The sequence below is a fragment of the Penicillium argentinense genome (genome assembly GCF_028826775.1).
Source record: "Penicillium argentinense strain IBT 30761 chromosome Unknown utg000010l_segment0_segment0, whole genome shotgun sequence".
NCBI classification, from domain to species: Eukaryota; Fungi; Ascomycota; class Eurotiomycetes; order Eurotiales; family Aspergillaceae; genus Penicillium; species Penicillium argentinense.
The window spans coordinates 693,395-710,768 of record NW_026622669.1 but is presented as its reverse complement, the minus strand read 5'-3'; the positions used below and the strand labels follow the sequence as shown (position 1 = coordinate 710,768).

General features: G+C 50.3%; 6 protein-coding genes across 6 annotated transcripts; 3 read left to right on the top strand and 3 right to left on the bottom strand.

Moving 5' to 3' along the window:
• Positions 1 to 1,956: 1,956 nt before the first annotated feature.
• N7532_009969 (uncharacterized protein) lies at positions 1,957 to 2,259 on the top strand (the record flags this gene model as incomplete). Its single annotated transcript, XM_056622460.1, has 2 exons — positions 1,957 to 2,056; positions 2,117 to 2,259. 2 exons carry the CDS (start codon positions 1,957 to 1,959, stop codon positions 2,257 to 2,259), a joined length of 243 nt encoding a protein of 80 aa, XP_056469876.1.
• Positions 2,260 to 4,247: 1,988 nt separating this feature from the next.
• N7532_009968 (major facilitator superfamily domain-containing protein) lies at positions 4,248 to 6,144 on the bottom strand (the record flags this gene model as incomplete). Its single annotated transcript, XM_056622459.1, has 8 exons — positions 4,248 to 4,466; positions 4,523 to 4,930; positions 4,987 to 5,250; positions 5,298 to 5,556; positions 5,612 to 5,736; positions 5,790 to 5,836; positions 5,888 to 5,934; positions 5,990 to 6,144. The coding sequence occupies 8 exons, from the start codon at positions 6,142 to 6,144 to the stop codon at positions 4,248 to 4,250; spliced, it is 1,524 nt and encodes a 507-aa protein (XP_056469875.1).
• Positions 6,145 to 6,708: 564 nt separating this feature from the next.
• On the bottom strand, positions 6,709 to 8,609 carry N7532_009967 (Zn(II)2Cys6 transcription factor; the record flags this gene model as incomplete). Its single annotated transcript, XM_056622458.1, has 2 exons — positions 6,709 to 7,131; positions 7,182 to 8,609. The coding sequence occupies 2 exons, from the start codon at positions 8,607 to 8,609 to the stop codon at positions 6,709 to 6,711; spliced, it is 1,851 nt and encodes a 616-aa protein (XP_056469874.1).
• A 385-nt stretch (positions 8,610 to 8,994) lies between these two features.
• N7532_009966 (uncharacterized protein) lies at positions 8,995 to 10,690 on the top strand (the record flags this gene model as incomplete). The annotated part of the gene is made up of 2 exons (XM_056622457.1): positions 8,995 to 10,397; positions 10,450 to 10,690. 2 exons carry the CDS (start codon positions 8,995 to 8,997, stop codon positions 10,688 to 10,690), a joined length of 1,644 nt encoding a protein of 547 aa, XP_056469873.1.
• A 2,851-nt stretch (positions 10,691 to 13,541) lies between these two features.
• On the top strand, positions 13,542 to 15,318 carry N7532_009965 (putative oxalate decarboxylase; the record flags this gene model as incomplete). The annotated part of the gene is made up of 8 exons (XM_056622456.1): positions 13,542 to 13,839; positions 13,891 to 13,980; positions 14,034 to 14,049; positions 14,097 to 14,268; positions 14,323 to 14,390; positions 14,450 to 14,570; positions 14,624 to 15,128; positions 15,182 to 15,318. 8 exons carry the CDS (start codon positions 13,542 to 13,544, stop codon positions 15,316 to 15,318), a joined length of 1,407 nt encoding a protein of 468 aa, XP_056469872.1.
• A 173-nt stretch (positions 15,319 to 15,491) lies between these two features.
• Positions 15,492 to 16,728, bottom strand: N7532_009964 (ankyrin repeat domain-containing protein; the record flags this gene model as incomplete). Its single annotated transcript, XM_056622455.1, is given in 4 exon segments — positions 15,492 to 15,751; positions 15,791 to 16,127; positions 16,198 to 16,496; positions 16,515 to 16,728. The coding sequence occupies 4 exon segments, from the start codon at positions 16,726 to 16,728 to the stop codon at positions 15,492 to 15,494; spliced, it is 1,110 nt and encodes a 369-aa protein (XP_056469871.1).
• Between the last annotated feature and the right edge of the window lie 646 nt (positions 16,729 to 17,374).

Genomic DNA, 17,374 nt, shown 5'->3' with positions numbered 1-17,374 from the left:
GGCCGGAGACACAGACGTGCCGATCTGTGCGGTCGCGTTCTAGGATCTTCAACCTTCAGCTGCCAGCACCAGAGACTTTGAAACAGATAGAAGATGCCAAAGTGCGAGCCGGTGAGGTAAGGCCAGACCCGATCGTCTCAACTAGACTTCCGGCCAGTTGTGAGGTGTCCGACTGCCATGGAATCCACGTGCCTCCAGTGTGCCTGTCAGCACACTGCTCTCGCCAGTGACCATTTCTACACCTCCAGGCTGGATGTTAGCGAGCTGTCCGATATCTCGAGTATCACTCGCAGTCTTCGATATGATATTGTGTGCCATCGGGGTTCGGCGTGAGTATGTGAAGACGCACAAAGTCGCATCGATGACTGCGAAAGATACTTCCGAGAGATCAGACACCCTTGGCAAGGAGCCCAAAGACACCGACAACTGTATCAGCATGAGCAGTCTGAGGACAGCGATTTTCCCGAGTCTCACAAAGCTGGCTGTGCAGCTACCCCTTTTCCAGCCTTTATCTCGGTCCCAGGGTAGAGCATCGGATGTGGACCGGATGTCCCTAGAGACGATATCAAGGGTCCCTGAGGTAGGAGCCCAAGCAGCTGTTGATTATGGACGCTGGTCCATCGGGAAGAGGGTAGAGAGTTGGTAAAACTCCTCTGCGTCTGGCGTTGAACCGAACGACCGAAGGTGTTTCTGAGTTTGCGGGCGACGAATGTCACTCGGTCGCCTTCTTCGTACGCATTTTGGGTTGGGGTAGCTGTGTGGCAAATTCGACGTGGTAGACGGCGGTGTTGTGATGAGGTACAAGGGGCAGCGGAGAGGGGAAATGGCCGACCGAAAGGGCAAGTCCTCACATGGCCACTGGGCAATATCGAATGATGGACTTTTGTGGCTGGAGTGCCCTAAAGTAGAGATCATAAGGTATTATATTAGCGTGGGTATCGATAAACCGACTATTGTCTTGAATTGATTCATCGTTAACAGTAGGTCATTGTGTCTCACCAACTTCACCCCACAGCCTTAAGGCACACTGTGTAGGTGTGTGTGTGTGTGTGTGTGTGTGTGTGTGTGTGTGTGTGTGTGTGTGTGTGTTTATTTGACCTTCAGGTAAGCGTGGGTGGAGTCGACTAACGGCCCCACGATCGCATCCCCAGATTTTCCACAGTGGGACCCGCTCCACCCACCTGAAGAGTGTATACCTACCCTCGCGAAAGCAGCAGACACCGCCTGAGCGGAGTAAGAGGAACACATATAAAGAGCGGTGGTCACATAAGTGCTATCTCGGGCTGTTGAGACGTACCTGGCACCTCATTAAGATTAACGAACGATGTTCCGACCGGGAGAAATGGGCTGATTCCAGGGGGGAGCAGTCTGGATTGGGCGTCGTCGCGGGTGTTATGATACGCGCTCTGCCTAACGCTTTTTGGTAGGAAAGGCTGCAGTGGTGGGCCAATGGTGGCATGCTGCGTCAAAGATGGACATGCCGCGGGGTTAGTCTGGACAGACATCAGCCCAATGAGAGGTACCGCGAAGTACCGCCAGTGAAGAGAACCACATTGCTTCCCCCCTTCTTCTATCTGGTCAGTTGCAATTTCTAGCAATCGAACAGCCTCAAAATGTCGAGAGTTGAGTTCTACTTTTGTATCAATTCCATGTCTCCCCATTTGATTACCTCTCCTCCTTGATTTCTGAGTACACCCCCATTGACTTCTGGCTGAAACTCTGGCGACTTTCGCCACTGCAGGGATGCCCCGGATGTCACCCCCCGCCACTGCCAACCCCGCATTCAGCCGTCATCTGACGGGGGCTATATAAGTCATAGCCAGAGTACTGCTACCTAACCCCTTTCTCTTCCTCATAGGCAACTACTCTACTCTATCCACGCTCATCATTCCATCACGAAATTCGCAACTTCCATCAGATCTCTATCTATACACACCACATACATCCACATTCAAGATGTCTGCTCCTGTCGGCCCTCTCCTCCAGTCGCTCCGCACCCTCCCAGAGCGCTCGCGCCAGGGTGTGAACAACCTTCGCCAGAGGCTGTTCCAGCAGGGTATGTTTTCTCTTCCATCGCCAACCGATTGGAATCATGGATATTAACATTTTACAATAGGTGAGAAGCCCAAGAAAGAAGGCCAGCTCCTTCGCACCTCCCTGAACGTCCACCGTCCCGTCTGGATCACCGCCGGCGGTGGTGTCTACACCAGCCTGGCGGCCGTCCTCCTCACCATGCGGTACCTGAAACACGTTCGATAAACTTGAGCGTTCTTTAGAACGGAATTTCCACGGGTTCATCTCACTCTTTCATATCATGACACATACTCATTATCACGACTCTTACACTCACGACACGCTCATCGAACCCCGTATTGGATATGGTGCTGGTTTTCCTTTGTTTTGATGTTCGGTCACCTGTATCGCCATAGATTGGCATTGACTCGAACTGGCGTTGTAGGGCTACTTTACCCTGAATATGATCTGTTTTAAGACTTGCTTCTTTCAACATTCACCATCGTAAATCTCTTTCATTATGACGGATATCGTAGACGTTGTGGTAACCACGTCGGAGTGTCATCATCGAGCTTTTCTCCAAGACACAAACACAGCTAGTAGTTTTCTACGGGTACTAGTATAAGATCGCCTAATATATCCCGTTCATACGTACCTCCTGCTCTGGCATGCTCTCAGGAATGGACACAAGAATGCCAGAATGACAGCAGTCTTCAGTAGACCAAGTACCTCTACCCAGCGGATCCGGTATAGATCACCACAACGCACAAAACACAGCTCTCGCCGACAAAATCAGGGGCCCTAGACAAAGACCACCTCTCCTCTACCCAAACCCCTGGGACAGCATGGTACAAGTGAGACAAGTCCTCAATAACCCCAGGCAGTGTTAGGATGATCAGTCCATCCGTGCTAGCCCCTTTCCCAGCGCAGAACCCCGCCCAAACTTCCGGACTAGGCATCCTCGCAGCCGACCAATCACACGGCGCGACTTAATCAGGAGTCGTCACGGCGGTCAGACGATGATCTCATGATCCCAGCCAGCCCAAACAGGTCATGGCAGTGCAGTGGCCAGCCATCGGCGGGGGCTAGTATGTGGGACTTTTGTCAAGCGATCTTCCTTGGCAACCCCGCACTTGACGATCGGGTTTTCTAGTATCGAAAGGTCGACTAGTAGTGAATTTAGATGAGAAAGTGGTTATTTTGGATGGAATAGCTCACTGTGAGAAATGAGGATGAGTGTGAGGGCGGGAGGGGTAGCCGAGCCGGTCTGAGCACAGGGCGGATGGTTTCGTCACGGTGGGCTACGGAAGGGGCTAGTTTGGGCACGGTGTGCCACTTTCTTGTATCATTCTGGACAGGGGAGATATTTCAGACGTAATTTGGGGCCTTTCTTGGTTGGGCGGACTATTGTTGTCGCGAATTTTGTTTGCAGGTGATCGAGGGACAGTAAACAGTTCTGCCTGGGGCCGACTGAGAGATCGATCTCGGAAAGCTTGGTATGCTTAGACACACATCACTGCGATCGCAAAGCTACTCTGAGGCTGTTGATAGTAGCAAGAATAAATGGAGAAGGCGCTGCAGGAGTCGTGACTTGGACTGCAGATGTAAACAAAAAGCGCATCCTGTGGCTATTCGGTGACGCAACGCCCGGGCCAGCTTTAGATTTTTTGCAGAAAATCGGCGTGCTTTATCTTACTAACCTGCAAAATTTTGTGATAGTTAACTATTGTAGTGGGGAGACCCCCTCCCCCTACTACATGGGTGCCATCCAGACTATGTGACATAGCCGGCAGTATACAGTGGCCGGATAGCTAGTTCTAGAATACACCTTCTTACACCTCCCCGACCTGACCCCTACATTTGGGCTTCTCGCTGTTTCCTGATTGCTACGCGTGTGTTTTGTGGTGGTTTTTCTGCTGAATCGACCCGCACGTCTCAGCGCGTGCAGCCATCGAGCGTTCCCCTCTTCACTGGTTACTATAACAAGTCCGATCTTAAGGAGATCTATGACCTTTTGAATAAAATGTAACTACCAGGAAGGGAGTTTGTTCAGAAGTACAAGTCTAAGTAGGATAAGTGGGAGTAATTTTGGACACATAATGGAATCATTAAGCCAAGTAATCAAAGGTTCATTAAACAACAGCTCAGAATTACTTTGGCTATTCTTAACCGGCGTTCCCACAAGATACTAAGGCGGACAATATATCATCTGTAACTGGCCCTGACTATTCCAATCAAAGAATATATCTGAAGCTTCTGTTCTGAAGATCCGTCTCATCCACCTGAAGCAGGGTCCCATCGGCATTGAGATCCACATATCGCTTCTCCTCTGGGTCGATGTGTACCCCCTGCTCCGTGTCACGACGACCATTTTCCCAGGCCAAGTATAAGCGTAGAGCAACCACCAGCGCAATAGTAATGACGAAACAGACTAAGATGGTTGTATATGCCGTCTATATGCCGTCTAATCGTCAGCATTTGTTATGAGTTTGGCAGACTCCCAACTTACATGGTAGCCCGGCGCCTCGGTTGCAATGAAGAACTGCGGCCCGGCAAGGTTTCCCGCACAATAGCCCAAGAATATCATGGCCATGACAGTCGACTTCTTAGTGAATCCTGCAATGTTGCTAGATGATAGCGAGAGCATCAGAGGGAACGCAGGAGCGACAGCCATGATCAGCCAGAAGCCCGCAAGACGAGCAAGTTTCTCAGGCTCCGGGAGGAGTTTTATCATGAGGATTCCTCCAATTGCCATGAGGTAAATGAGAACCAATGCGACGAGGCGAGACTTTCGAATGAATGAAGTGCCGACAGCTGCGAGTATGACAGTCGTGAGCTGAAACGCTGAAGCAGGAAGGCCCATGAGAATGGTCTGGAACTCATCGTAGCCGAAGCTTTTGATGATAATGGTACTGAACTGTCAAGCTATCAGTACCATGAAACGAAGCAATACAAACCCAGGCTGTGGCTTACGCTAGTCGTTCCTCCATTGGGAACACAAATAACAAAGGAAAAGAAGAAGAACCACCAAGTCTTGACATCCTTCATAGCCTCAATGAACTGCACAAAATCCCATTTTCGCGTTTGGGTCGTCTTTTGGAACTTCTTGGGCCGGAGAGAAGCAAATTCGCGTTCCGAGGTTGTCAAGAACTTTGCCTTGGCAGGAGAGTCAGGCAAGTAGAAGAACATGACGATTGACCATGCAATGGAGATGAGACCAAAGATGAGAAACAGCGTCTGCAAAAGTCAACAATGACACGAGGGCAAGATTGTGGGCAGCGAACCTTCCACTTGGCCAAAGATCCCTCGTACTTTAGAATTCCATATGCGATCATCGCACCGATGATACTAGCCGACGCATTGCCAGCGAACCAGAATGAGTGCCGGGAGACATGCTCGTGCGGGGTATACCACATGCCTGTTATAAGAGAGAATCCAGGGCTGATGGCGCTCTCGAAGGCGCCGAGGAGTGTTCGGAGGACCATGAGGCTTGCGAAATTGGGCGCGACGGCGTGGAGAGTGAGGACGATGCCCCAGATGAACCTGAGCAGTCTGAGAAAGTATTCGTTAAGGGTCAACATGCTCAAGGATTGCTTACATCAAGATGCTGAGGTACTTTCCAAGTGGGAACTTGACGAAGCCGAGAGAGATAGGGTAAGAAGCGACGAGGTAGCCAATGTAGAAGATGCTCGACGCCCAGCTGAATTGCTGACCAACCAAATTCTACCGATGGTAGTCAATGACTGGCTCTTGAAGTTGAGGCATTTGGATCTTACCAAGTCCTTTCTGAGACCCAAGATGGCGCTGTAGGCCAAGCTCGTCTCTGTGCTCGATTAGTACTCGAATGCAAGCCCAGAGAATTGTGGACATGTACTGTCAAGATATTGGAGGCCATAGCTGACGATGAGGAGAGGCATGAGTCTAAAGAGTGAAGGTCAGTTTCCGTCCAACACGGCCGGGTTGGTAGAGCCCAAACCGCATATCAATCTTGCGGACAAGCTTCTTCTCTTCCTCAGCGCCGAGAGTGTCCGTTACTCCGAACTCATTCTTATCGCCCATCTCACAAGATGGTTTGCAGTATGGTTCAAACTCAATTTTGGTGTCCGTGGGCGATTGGCCTCCCTCTGCCATACTGACGTGTGTTGCGGTGGTAGTCTAAAAGTTGTCGACTCACCTCTGCGATGACGAGTTCAAGATGGTGGACAGTCCCGGACAGTCCCCAAATATGTCCCGTCCCTTATCTCAACCACCCGTTCCACCTGGGGGACTGCTAGTGTACCATTGGCTGAAAATCTGGGGCCCTTGGGTCATCCCGCGGCGTACCCCAGGTTTTCTGTGGCGTCTGATTGGCCAGTTTAATCGACAGCGGATCAGTCGCCGCGGAGCAAGATTTAAAAGATCGCGCCTTAGGTGCGATATCCGGCGACAATCGGTGCCTCCAACTTTATCTTCGTCATCATCGCAGTTGAATTCTCCAGTGACTCAACATCGAGATAGTCAACCCGTACACATTGCTCAAAAACCGACAAACTGGCTAGTATTCAAGACTGCGTTGAATGCTAGACTCCCTTCCGAAGGTCATGATGTTGTTAGTCTGAAGCTGATTTGCCAGCACGATATTTGACAGCATGGTTATAGTGGGTTTTTCTACAACGAACTGTATCGAAACGAGACCTTGGTGTGGACCATTGGAACTCAGTGTCGTCCGCCACACCGTCTCCCAACCAACTCTCGGACCGCCCTCATTGATATTCCCGACGGCGTCTTAGCCGCCAGAACAGCATCGTAAATCCCCTTTATAGCGGGATCTGAAATACTCACTGAGATCCAATCTCGATGTACCGGGTCCTGTGTCTCTATGCCAGCTATCAACAGCGCCCACTGGAACCGCTCCAAGAGTTGTACCGGTCCAGCAGCCATAGCGTAGTACGCCGTGTTAATGAGCTCTTTCAGGGATCTTTGTACGCTCCCCGGGGTTGGTACCTCACCCAGAGCTGAGTTTCGGCTACGGACAAGGTAGATCTCCAGAGCGTGGAAGAAGGTGACTGTCACCAGCGCCATTAGTGGAGGAGCTTGCTGTCCACAGTTTGCCGCCAGGTCGAACAGAAAAGAATGTTCCTGTAAGCCTCCGTTAGCAACAGCCAGCTCACATTAGGCCAAAGTCTTACCTCTCGCACCTGGTCCAACTTTTTCTGAATCCCACGCTCCACCCGAAGTGGCTGCGCGTCGCTGCCTTGACTATGTTGATTGATCTCATGCTGGATCGTAAGGAGTGTGAAGTAAATGTCCAGAACCATCCGATGCAGACTCCTCGATACTTGCGACAATCTCGTGTACACCGCGTCGTGATCATCCAGCGACGAAAAGGGCGATCGCGAAAGTTGCCAGATCCGGGCTCTTTCCTCATGGTTCTCGCTTACGAATCCTGCAAACACCTCACCGCTGCCAAAGAAGCCACAGAACACGTCCCGGTCGTATATATATGTCAAGATGCGAGAGAGAATCACGTTTTCCGACTGCGTTGAGCCCCCGGCGCACAGGTCATCTAGACCAAAGCTCTTGACGTAAACGAGAATAAAGGTGCTTAGTTCTCTCAGTCTTGACATATCCAGCGGATCCCGTCGGATCCAGAACATGAACAGGTACAGAAATGAAATCATCGCGGCGATGTGGTTGCGGGAGCCAAGTGCTTGTGTAAACAGCCACGATCCCTGCTGAAAATGCTGGTATGATTCCGTTGGAGGGCAGTGGCCGAAGCCTTGGTGAATAGCAAGTTCACTGTAAGAAAAGGCGAGGAGAAAGTGAAGTGCCATCCGGTTATGGGCAGCTAGATCGAGGAACAGGGCATGAGCAGATAAAGCCGCAACACGGGTTGACTTCAGGGGCGCAAAAACGGTGCGGTGAAAAGTTACCGCTTGGAAGTCGTCGCAACCTATCGATGGAGCAGGGTCTAGAGGATTTGTGAAGGAAAAGGATGTTGCTGAGTAAAGAAAATCTGTTGACAGGAAGGGGAACAGGGCCAGTTGAGGGCTTGCCATAAGGAGGCTGGGGTCGATGTGGAGTATCGTAGTGTCGCCAGGGAACATGTCTGGCCTCCAAACATTGACAGCGGGCGGAAAGATAGCTGTGTCGTCACCCGCTGATACAGAATCAACTGGTATGAGGGCAAAGTCGGCCGCATCCTGGCAGTCGAGTTCTTCCGTTGGAAGTGAATCCGCAAGCACGGCTGGCGTCGCCCGATCATTGGCCCGTAAATCGTCAAGATTCCGTGTATCATTTCCATGCACTTTTGGCATGATTTCCTGAGGTATCCAGCAGTAGCGGTCCTTAATAGGACCTAGACCGCGTCTTCTTGAGGCCAGGGGCAGCTTCGCCGGTGCCCATTCGCAAGATAGATCAAGGCGGATGCAGCGCCCACATGATGGATGTTGTTCGTCGCATTTGACCTTCTTCCCTATACAAGTCCGACAACCTGAGGAGCATTCATCAGGCACGCTTATTTTCGCCAAGTTTTGGCACTCACCCTTTCTCGATCGTGGCCCCCGCTCAACCCGGCGGCGCTTTTGACGCCGAGCTTCCCGTCCTCCACCCTCCATGCGGCACACCCAAACAGAACAGCGCAATCTGTGTCGGATAATGACCCTGCGTCTGATCGTATCAAGAGTGGGAATTTTCGGTGAAAGGGTCAAAAATTTTATTTAGGGAAGCTAGACCCCGTCTGGGTCTTAACGCCCCCGCTTGCACTCGAGTCGCCTCGTCGATTAAACTGACGAATCAGCGTCCAGCAGCACTCTAGCCCATATCTCCTGGAGTGAGACCGGCCAGTAAATGTGAGATCCGACTATCTGTTTGCTCGCAGCAAAAGACGTTGTGTGTATTCTCATCCATTTCGTCTCATTTGCGTTTTCATTCTCTCTCAATTATTATTCTTGATTTCTTCTGTACCCGAATTGGTCCTGATATTATCTCGTACTCTCTGCTATGGGCAACTCGATCTCATACACTTCGTCCGACTGTCATGTCGACCTCTTAAACGATGCAGGAACTATGAAAGGTCGACAATTCGATTCCAAGTCTCGCAGGTTCGCAGGCATTCCCTACGCCCTGCCTCCAGTCGGCGACCAGAGGTGGCGAAAACCAGCCCCTCTCCCCCAGAATTACATCTACTGCGAGGAAGGCTGCGAGGAAGGCGGCTCTCCGTACGATGCCACTTGCTTCGGTCCAGTCTGTCCTCAGGCCAATTACTCCAAAATTGTCAGCGAGCACGCTCCCAAACATAAATATGACGAGGACTGCCTCAGACTCAACATCTGGACCCCTGTTCCAGAACCTCAAGGCCCAATTACGAAATGGCCCGTCATGGTCTGGTTTCATGGCGGATGGTTTCAAGTCGGTGATCCAAGCCAAGAAGAAAGCATGGATCCTACCGAGCTAATATCCACGGGCAACCTCCAAGCTGTCTTCGTCGCGGTAGGTTATCGCCTCAATGTTTTTGGCTTTCTAGCCGGAAGTGCCCTCCGTGACGAATCCACTGGCAAAGCCGTGGGCAACTACGGCCTTTGGGATCAGCGCCTTGCCATGGATTGGGTCTACAACAACATCGCTGCCTTCGGCGGTGATCCAGAGAACATCGTTCTCGCTGGACGCAGCGCAGGGGCGTATTCGGTCCTAGCCCAAGCTCTCTATGACTTCCGTGGCGAAGAATCACACGGTCGCTTTACGAGAATGATCATGTATTCCAACTCCATTTCCACGCAGCCGAAAACACCAGAGGACTGTGAAGAGCAGTTTGAAGAGCTTTGTGCGTTATTTGACATCCCAGCGGATTTGACTGGAGCCGAAAAGATGCGACTGCTGCGAGATATCAGTGCAGAAGAGCTCTGTTCTGGAATCATGAAGTTGAAGCATCATACTTTTCGCCCTGTTACGGACGGCCTCTTCATTCATCCAGGCATTTTTGACTACTTTCAAGATGGGTCTTTTGCTGCGGAATTCAGGAAGCGAGGCCTCAAGATTTTCATTGGTGAGGTACAGGATGAAGATACGCTATACGCCGTCACAAATCCTCCCGATGCCCATATCAATTCACTGCATTTGCAGGTTTCCAACTATTATCCACAGACAACAACAAAGCGCCTCCTTCAGCACTATCGTGTACCCGACTCGGCGGATCAACGTGACTGGCAAGGAATATTCGGACGCATCATCGCTGATGGTCAAGTCAGAGCTCCTTCGCGGTATTTGGTCAACAACCTGTTGGAGAGACGAGTGGGGATGGACAGCGTGTGGCGTTATCTCATCGCCTACCGCCTCTCATTCATCACAAATGAGGTTGCTCCGGTGGCTTTTGGCGTCAGTCATGCGATGGACAGGCCAATCTGGAAGTGAGTTGTTGACTTTCTAGTACATTTTGAGATGGCTGCTAATAGTGAGCAGCTACTCAATTACTCATGGGCCCACTGAAACGGAACTACCACTGATGAATGCTTGGATCCGTGACCTGCGTGCTTTCGTTCACGACGAAGAGGGCTATAGCTATGGAACTACAAGGGGAGATGAGTACAAGGTGATGACTCGGGAGGGGGTTATTAGAATTGAGGAGGATAAACGTTGGAGCGAGTTGCTACAGGTTATGGATATTTTTCGTGGCATGTCGCACCAATCCGGGAAGATTTAGTTAAAAGAGCAACTGTATTAGTTATATAGAAATATTGGCTAGGCTGGGGCAACATCCGCGATATATCCAAATCCACACATCCATGGATATAGATGTAATTTGATATCAGCATATCCTTGTAGATTAGTGCATGTAGCATGTCCATTAACTGGGGCACAATATCTACAACTTACCATTCCGCCGAGAATGGCTAGACATGCCTGCATACAAATTGCACGAAGATCCCAAGCTAACCTGAGAGCAGCCTGTATGAACTTGGATTTATGTTGCAGAAATTATTGGACAGAACTTTGGGTCTCTACCATCAACTATTACGCGCCGTTGGTGCCGGAGTTGGAGACAGCTCGAAGAGGCGGAAGTAGCAGTGAAGAAAATGTGGAAGAAGCAGTGGAAGAGAGGTGGAAGAGAGGTGGAAGAGAGGTGGAAGAGAGGTGGAAGAGAGGTGGAAGAGAGGTGGAAGAGAGGTGGAAGAGAGGTGGAAGAGAGGTGGAAGAGAGGTGGAAGAGAGGTGGAAGAGAGGTGGAAGAGAGGTGGAAGACGGGATGAAGCGTGCAGCGGCCACATCGTGATGTTTCGACGACTAAGATCTTGGTAAAATGAACGCTTAAAATGGCGTCGAATGTAGCTGTTTTCGGCGCTCGATTTACCGTCACTTAGCGTTGTGGTGTAATATATTCTACTGTGGCAGACTGAAATGTCGCTTGGGATTCAAAATAACATTTCATACGTGACCATCAACTCGTAATGTTGCTAGATCAGCATGATGATCGATTTCATACCAGACATAGAAGCGTATTCGAGGGTGACTGTGTTGGGATGGGTGGCTGCCTTCCCGCAAAAATAGGAAAGACGTACCGACTTTTAACTTTGCACTGCAGATGCTTAGTTAACCCAACTCTTAACAACACTAATGTTTACTTTTGCCCGATTTACGACAAAGCTACTTTCTCGCTCGAATAAATTACTCACATCGCTACGATTAATTATAGAACCCCAAGGTATGTGCTTCATGTCCCATTTTCCTGGCCCCCACCTACACACTGCATGCAGTGCTCGGCTAGTTAGAGAGTGGGAAGGTATGACGACTTCCTAAGTCACTGGTGAAGTCGATACCAGCCACTACTCTCTTCAATAAGTATGATTTCCCGATGGAAGATTTAATCTACGCCATCAGACTGGGCCTTCGTCCAAGATTATTGTTCTATCCCCCAAGGTTCTCAACGTCGCGGCTCATTCGCAATCTTTTGAAACATAACGTTGAAAAGCTTGTATATCGGAGATTAAATCGGTCGCACTTATGCATCGTCTCGATCATCACAATACCCCTCACTCATTCATCGCACATGACCTGTTTATCTTAAGGCGACGTTAAAATCCGGCTTGATGATGGTGCGGGGTTACGGGAGTGCCGGCACGCCATTTTCTAAATTTATCTCCGACAGTACATCGTCTAGAAGTAGCACGTTCCCCTTCAACGAAAGTCTTTGTACAGTGCACTCACCACCACCTTCCACGCTAACTCATCTTCAATAAGTAGCAACCTGCCCCAACTGCCCATCTAGTGGCGTAAATATTCTTCCCAAACCCTAAGCCCCTCAGCACCTTCCCATCCAGTTCTCAGTCACCGTAGATCCGGCTAAATCTCGCTTCCCACGAATGCTAAGTCATTCTCAAGAGTATATTGTAAGGCTGAGCCGTTTCGTACCCCTCGCGCGGAGAACGGAAAGTGTCAACGAAATGGGGTTGGAGACCCACTGTCTGCGGTGCAACGCTAGGAGTGCTGGACGCTAGGCTCCACCCCCCAGCGCGTACCCGAGCGGACTATTTAGGCACTTGCTTAGCTCCCAAGTGCCTCTTATTGGATCTCTTGGCTTCGAAAGCTTGGCTTGCACGTTGCGATCCTACCTACTTGGTGGCTGTTTCTAGTGCTCACACCGCTGGCCGGGTTGTCTTGACTCCGCGAACTTGATTCGACAGACAGAGATTCTCACACATGAGTCTTTGCAGATTGACCAGGCAGCCGCTTATTCTGGTCTTTTTTTCTTCTTCTTTTCTTTCTAGGCGAATCGGTGGCAGCCCGCTGATTCCCACTCGCTCTCGTTTCCGTTTCGGGTGGGCCCTATGGGTGCAGACTTAAAGTCTGGTACTAGATCCCCAAATTCTGGACAACGTCAATGGCGAAAGTCTAGCTCGGGCACAAGTGTTTCGGCTCAAGAGGGGATTGCTTTCTGCCGACCTCTGAAGAAAGCCGACCTCGGGAGCGCAGGTGAGGCTTTGGCAGATGTTATATTTTATGTAGCATGACGCTGTCCCTGCATTTGATCGACGTTCGCAGAAGCCAGCTGTCCAGGCAACAATTTAGTACAGTATGAGCCACCTTCGATCAACCTGCTTGATCGGTCTGTAATGGGTATAATGTTGTTTGCCTGCTGATCAAATCGAGTGGGGAATGCTGTATTGGAGCACGCTGCTATCCCCATACCAGCCGCCGAGCGTGAATTTCCCTCCCCTCTCGCTCGGCTCCGTATGCGATATATCCGGGCGAGTAGAAGCGGCTGATGAGTTGCTAGTTGGTACTTTTTTCCAGCCCTACCATAGCCACACGGTCCCCCTGGTGAGGGGAACCTGACAGTATCCCCACTGATGCAATGAGGTTAGTATATCGGATGAGGGTAAGCCGAGTTGTATGTCCGTGGATTGATTCCGCGGAGACCAAGCGGTTGGTTGGGGAATATCTATAAAAAGGCCTTGATCCCATTGTCCTCGCTGTTTTGAAGTTGCCATCAAGTACCCAGCGAGGAACAACCCAGCTTTTTCAGGATCTTCTCTGGCTTGCGGCCAAACAACCATTATGAAGGCTCAATCTCTTTCCCAGTTGCTTAATTTGCTTCCTTTTATTCTTCATTCCGTCAATGCTATTCCTGCACGAAAAGTGGAAGAGTCCAGTAATCCTGGACTGAGAGGATCCAAGACGCTGGTCGGGTATTCGCCTTCCGAGAGCCACGGCAGCTCAACAACACCAGACATCAAGTACAGCTTGCTACCGGGTCAGAAAAATGACCCGGATATCGGCACCTACCTGGACTTCACCAAAGTTGATAACCCACAGCCAATTCGGGGAGATACCGGTGGTGATGACCCGGGTCCACGTAAGCTATATTTGCATGTCGGGCCGAAATGGAATGCTGACAGCTAGCCAGGCAATTATGGCTATGACAAGATGAATAGTGACAAGTTGGCTCCCCCGGGTACTGATCACGGACAGACGATCAATGCACAATGGCCGATGGGTAAGTGTCTTCGAGATAAGACCGGTACCTGCCAGTGCTAACTGTGACCACAGGACTCAGCCACAACAGGTAATCGAATCCGGCCTGCCAGTCTCACAATTTGCTAACCAGGCCAGACTTGGCATTGATAATGCAGGTTGGGCTCGACAGGAAAATACGGTGGTGATGCCGGCTGCCACCGAAATGGCCGGGGTTGACATGCGACTTGAGCCGGCAGGGTATCGCGAGCTGCACTGGCACGTTGCTAGCGAGTGGTCACTTGTCTTGAATGGATCTTGTCGCATTCAGGTATTTCAGGGCATAATCTACGAGGGGTTGAGTTGATTGCTAACGAGGGTGCAGGCAGTGAATGAAAATGGGGAGACGTTTGTGGATGATTTGGTCGCCGGCGATGTCTGGTTTTTCCCGCCGTGAGTCTCCTTCCGCAACTACTACCGGCTTCGAATATGCTGCTCACCACCAATTCTAGTGGAATTCCGCATTCTATCCAGGCTTTGGACGATGGAGTCGAATTCCTTCTCGTTTTCGACGATGGTGGCTTTAACGAAGACAACACATTCCTCGCCACTGAGGTCTTCCTCCACAGTCCAGTAATTATCCCACAGCCAAACCTCGCACTTCACAGAACTAAAAACTTCGATAGAAAGAAGTCCTAGCAAAGAATCTCGGCGTCGCCGTCGCCGACTTCGACAGCATCCCCAACGACGAACTCTACATCTTCAAAGGCACGCCCGCACCCAAGGACATCGAGAAGCAAAACGTCACCACTTCCTCGGGCATCGTCCCGCGTTCCCAAAGCTACTCCTACCATTTCTCCGAGCAGCAAGCGCACGAGGTCGCCGGTGGATCCGTCAAGATAGTTGACCCACTCACATTCCCCGTCGCCAGCAACTTCTCCGCAGCAATCGTCACCGTCCATCCCGGCGGGATGCGCGAGATCCACTGGCACCCGTCCAGCGATGAGTGGACCTTCTTCATCAAGGGACAGGGTCGCGCAACGCTCTTCACTGCGCCTGATGCCGCCACTACTTTTGATTACATGGCTGGTGATGTGGGGTACTTCCCTCAATCGAACAGCCACTATATTGAGAATACCGGGAACGAGGATCTGGTGTTCCTGGAGGTCTTGAAGGCTCCTGAGTTTACAGGTATTCTTGGTTCTCTGCTCCTTCATTTGGTTATTGTGCTGATGGTCCTCTAGATATGGCTCTCGGTCAATGGATTGCGTCTACACCCCACCAGATTATCTCGGATACTCTGAAGCTGAGCGATAGTACCCTCAGCAAGTTGAAGACGGAGAAGCAATATGTTGTTGCTGGTTCGGCCAGTGATGAATAGAGGTGGCTGTTTATTGGATTGACATTTTGAACCAATTGGAGATACCTCATCATCGAACTCTGATTAATATGCAATCTCGACATTATGTTACATGATATCCCTTTGTCCTTGTTCTCGACGCTTACCCCTTCTCCCAGTTCTGAAAAAAGAGATATCAGGTTGTCATACTGCTTCTACTGCGCAATCTTAAGTGGCGTACGTCTTTCGTCGTGGTGGTCCAGTGTATCGAAATCCGCCCCTCTCTCCAGAAGCAGTTTTGCCATGTCGTAATGACCCTGGGCTTGACTCCATGTGCAGATCCACCCGTCGATATTCCCCGTGTCGACTTGTTCCCCTCCATCAAGGAGAAGCCTACCAATTTCCGTATAACCACCGTAGAATGCGGCATGCAATGGTGTCCAGCCCCGATGGTCTTTCCTCCTCAAGCTTGCTCCTTTTCTGAGGAGGATTCAAACGACCACAATATTCCCACCTTGCGATGCAAGGTGAAGTGGCGATCTATTCTCATCATCCTCGGACTCTATCCCCACGCCCTCCCGCAAGAGGAACTCTACGACTTCTGCGTATCCATGATACGAGGCTTCGTGAAGTGGTGTCCATCGATTGATGTTCTGCGGATCAACCTTCGATCCGTGCTCAATCAGGATTTGGCAAATATCTATGTGGCCGAATTTCGAAGTTGAGTGCAGAGGCGTCCATCCGTTGTCTTGTTTTGCTTCAACATTCGCCCCTTTCTGAAGTAGGAGCTTGACGACCTCAAATCTCCCTTTTTCATGGCCTGTGAGAGCGCTGTTTCGCCATCTATGTATCTTGAGTCGAGATCCGGACGTCCCTTGTCAAATATCATCTGGATTATTGAACTGTTGTTAATTGTCAAACCCTTGTGACGGCCCTGCTCATCCCAGTTAACTCTGCCGTCATCCAGAAACATGCGAATGATTTCCGTCTGGTCGTTGATAGCGGATCAGAACAATGGCGTGCAGAGTTGCTATCTTTCAAGTTCAAGTTGACATGAGATGAACCCAGAATGATCTCAGTCTGGGCCTCAAATCCGCCTATTATGGCGTGATGAAACGGTGTCTGCCCTTTCCTGTCTCGATGATTGACGTTCACATTGGGTGTTTCGACCAAGGCTTGGGTCACCGATTGGCAATCATTGATGGCGGCATGATGAAGCGCTATCTAGCTTTCCTTACCGGCATAGTAGACGTCTATTTTTCCGTGGCAAGAAGTGCCCTCCCAACGGATAGGCGTCCGACCCTCGTGGCGACTATCAACGGCGTTTGTCCTATCTTGTCCATGGCATTGGGATTTGCCATTCCTGTTTGAAGGAGTATACCCACAACTTGGAATGACAGCGGCGGGCTGCCAGTGAGAGAGGTGTCCTGCCAGGGTCACTACTTGCGTCAACTGCGTCACATGGTATTATGTTTGTCAACGAGAATTGAGTTGCAATGTGCAACAGGCTGCTTCCTCTGGAGGGATGCTTCATCTTTCGGGTCTCTATTTGGCGATGTATCTCAATCCAAGGCTTGATGAACTGGTCTGTTGGCCATCCAAGCTTTTGACAGATGTCGGTTCGGGGGCCACATTTCGGGCTGGTGAAGCAGCAAGCCTTCGAGTATCGATTTTGAAAAGGCAAGCGACTCCATCATGGGTATCTGGCTTATCTATCTCCCCCTGAATTTTCCCTCTTTATTTATATACACGTGATGTAATATGTAGATTCACCTGGGTGTTCACCTCATATTTGCGCTACCTGGTGATTCACGGCTGAAGATCTACACTCATGCAAAAAGCGGTATCCTCCTCGATTTCCAATTTCCACACATCCAATGTATAGGCAGGAACGAGCAATTGAATGATGCCCTGTCCTCGAGAGTCTCATACCACGACATTGGCGTCAAGTCAGTATCGCCCATATTTCAGGTTAGCTGATTAGCATCCAATCTATCAGTGTTACATTTATTTCGAGACATGCACAAATATTGAACTAAAACTACAGGTTGGTCCGCAAAATAGGTATACAATTCGTCAAAAAATTCACATGGCTTCG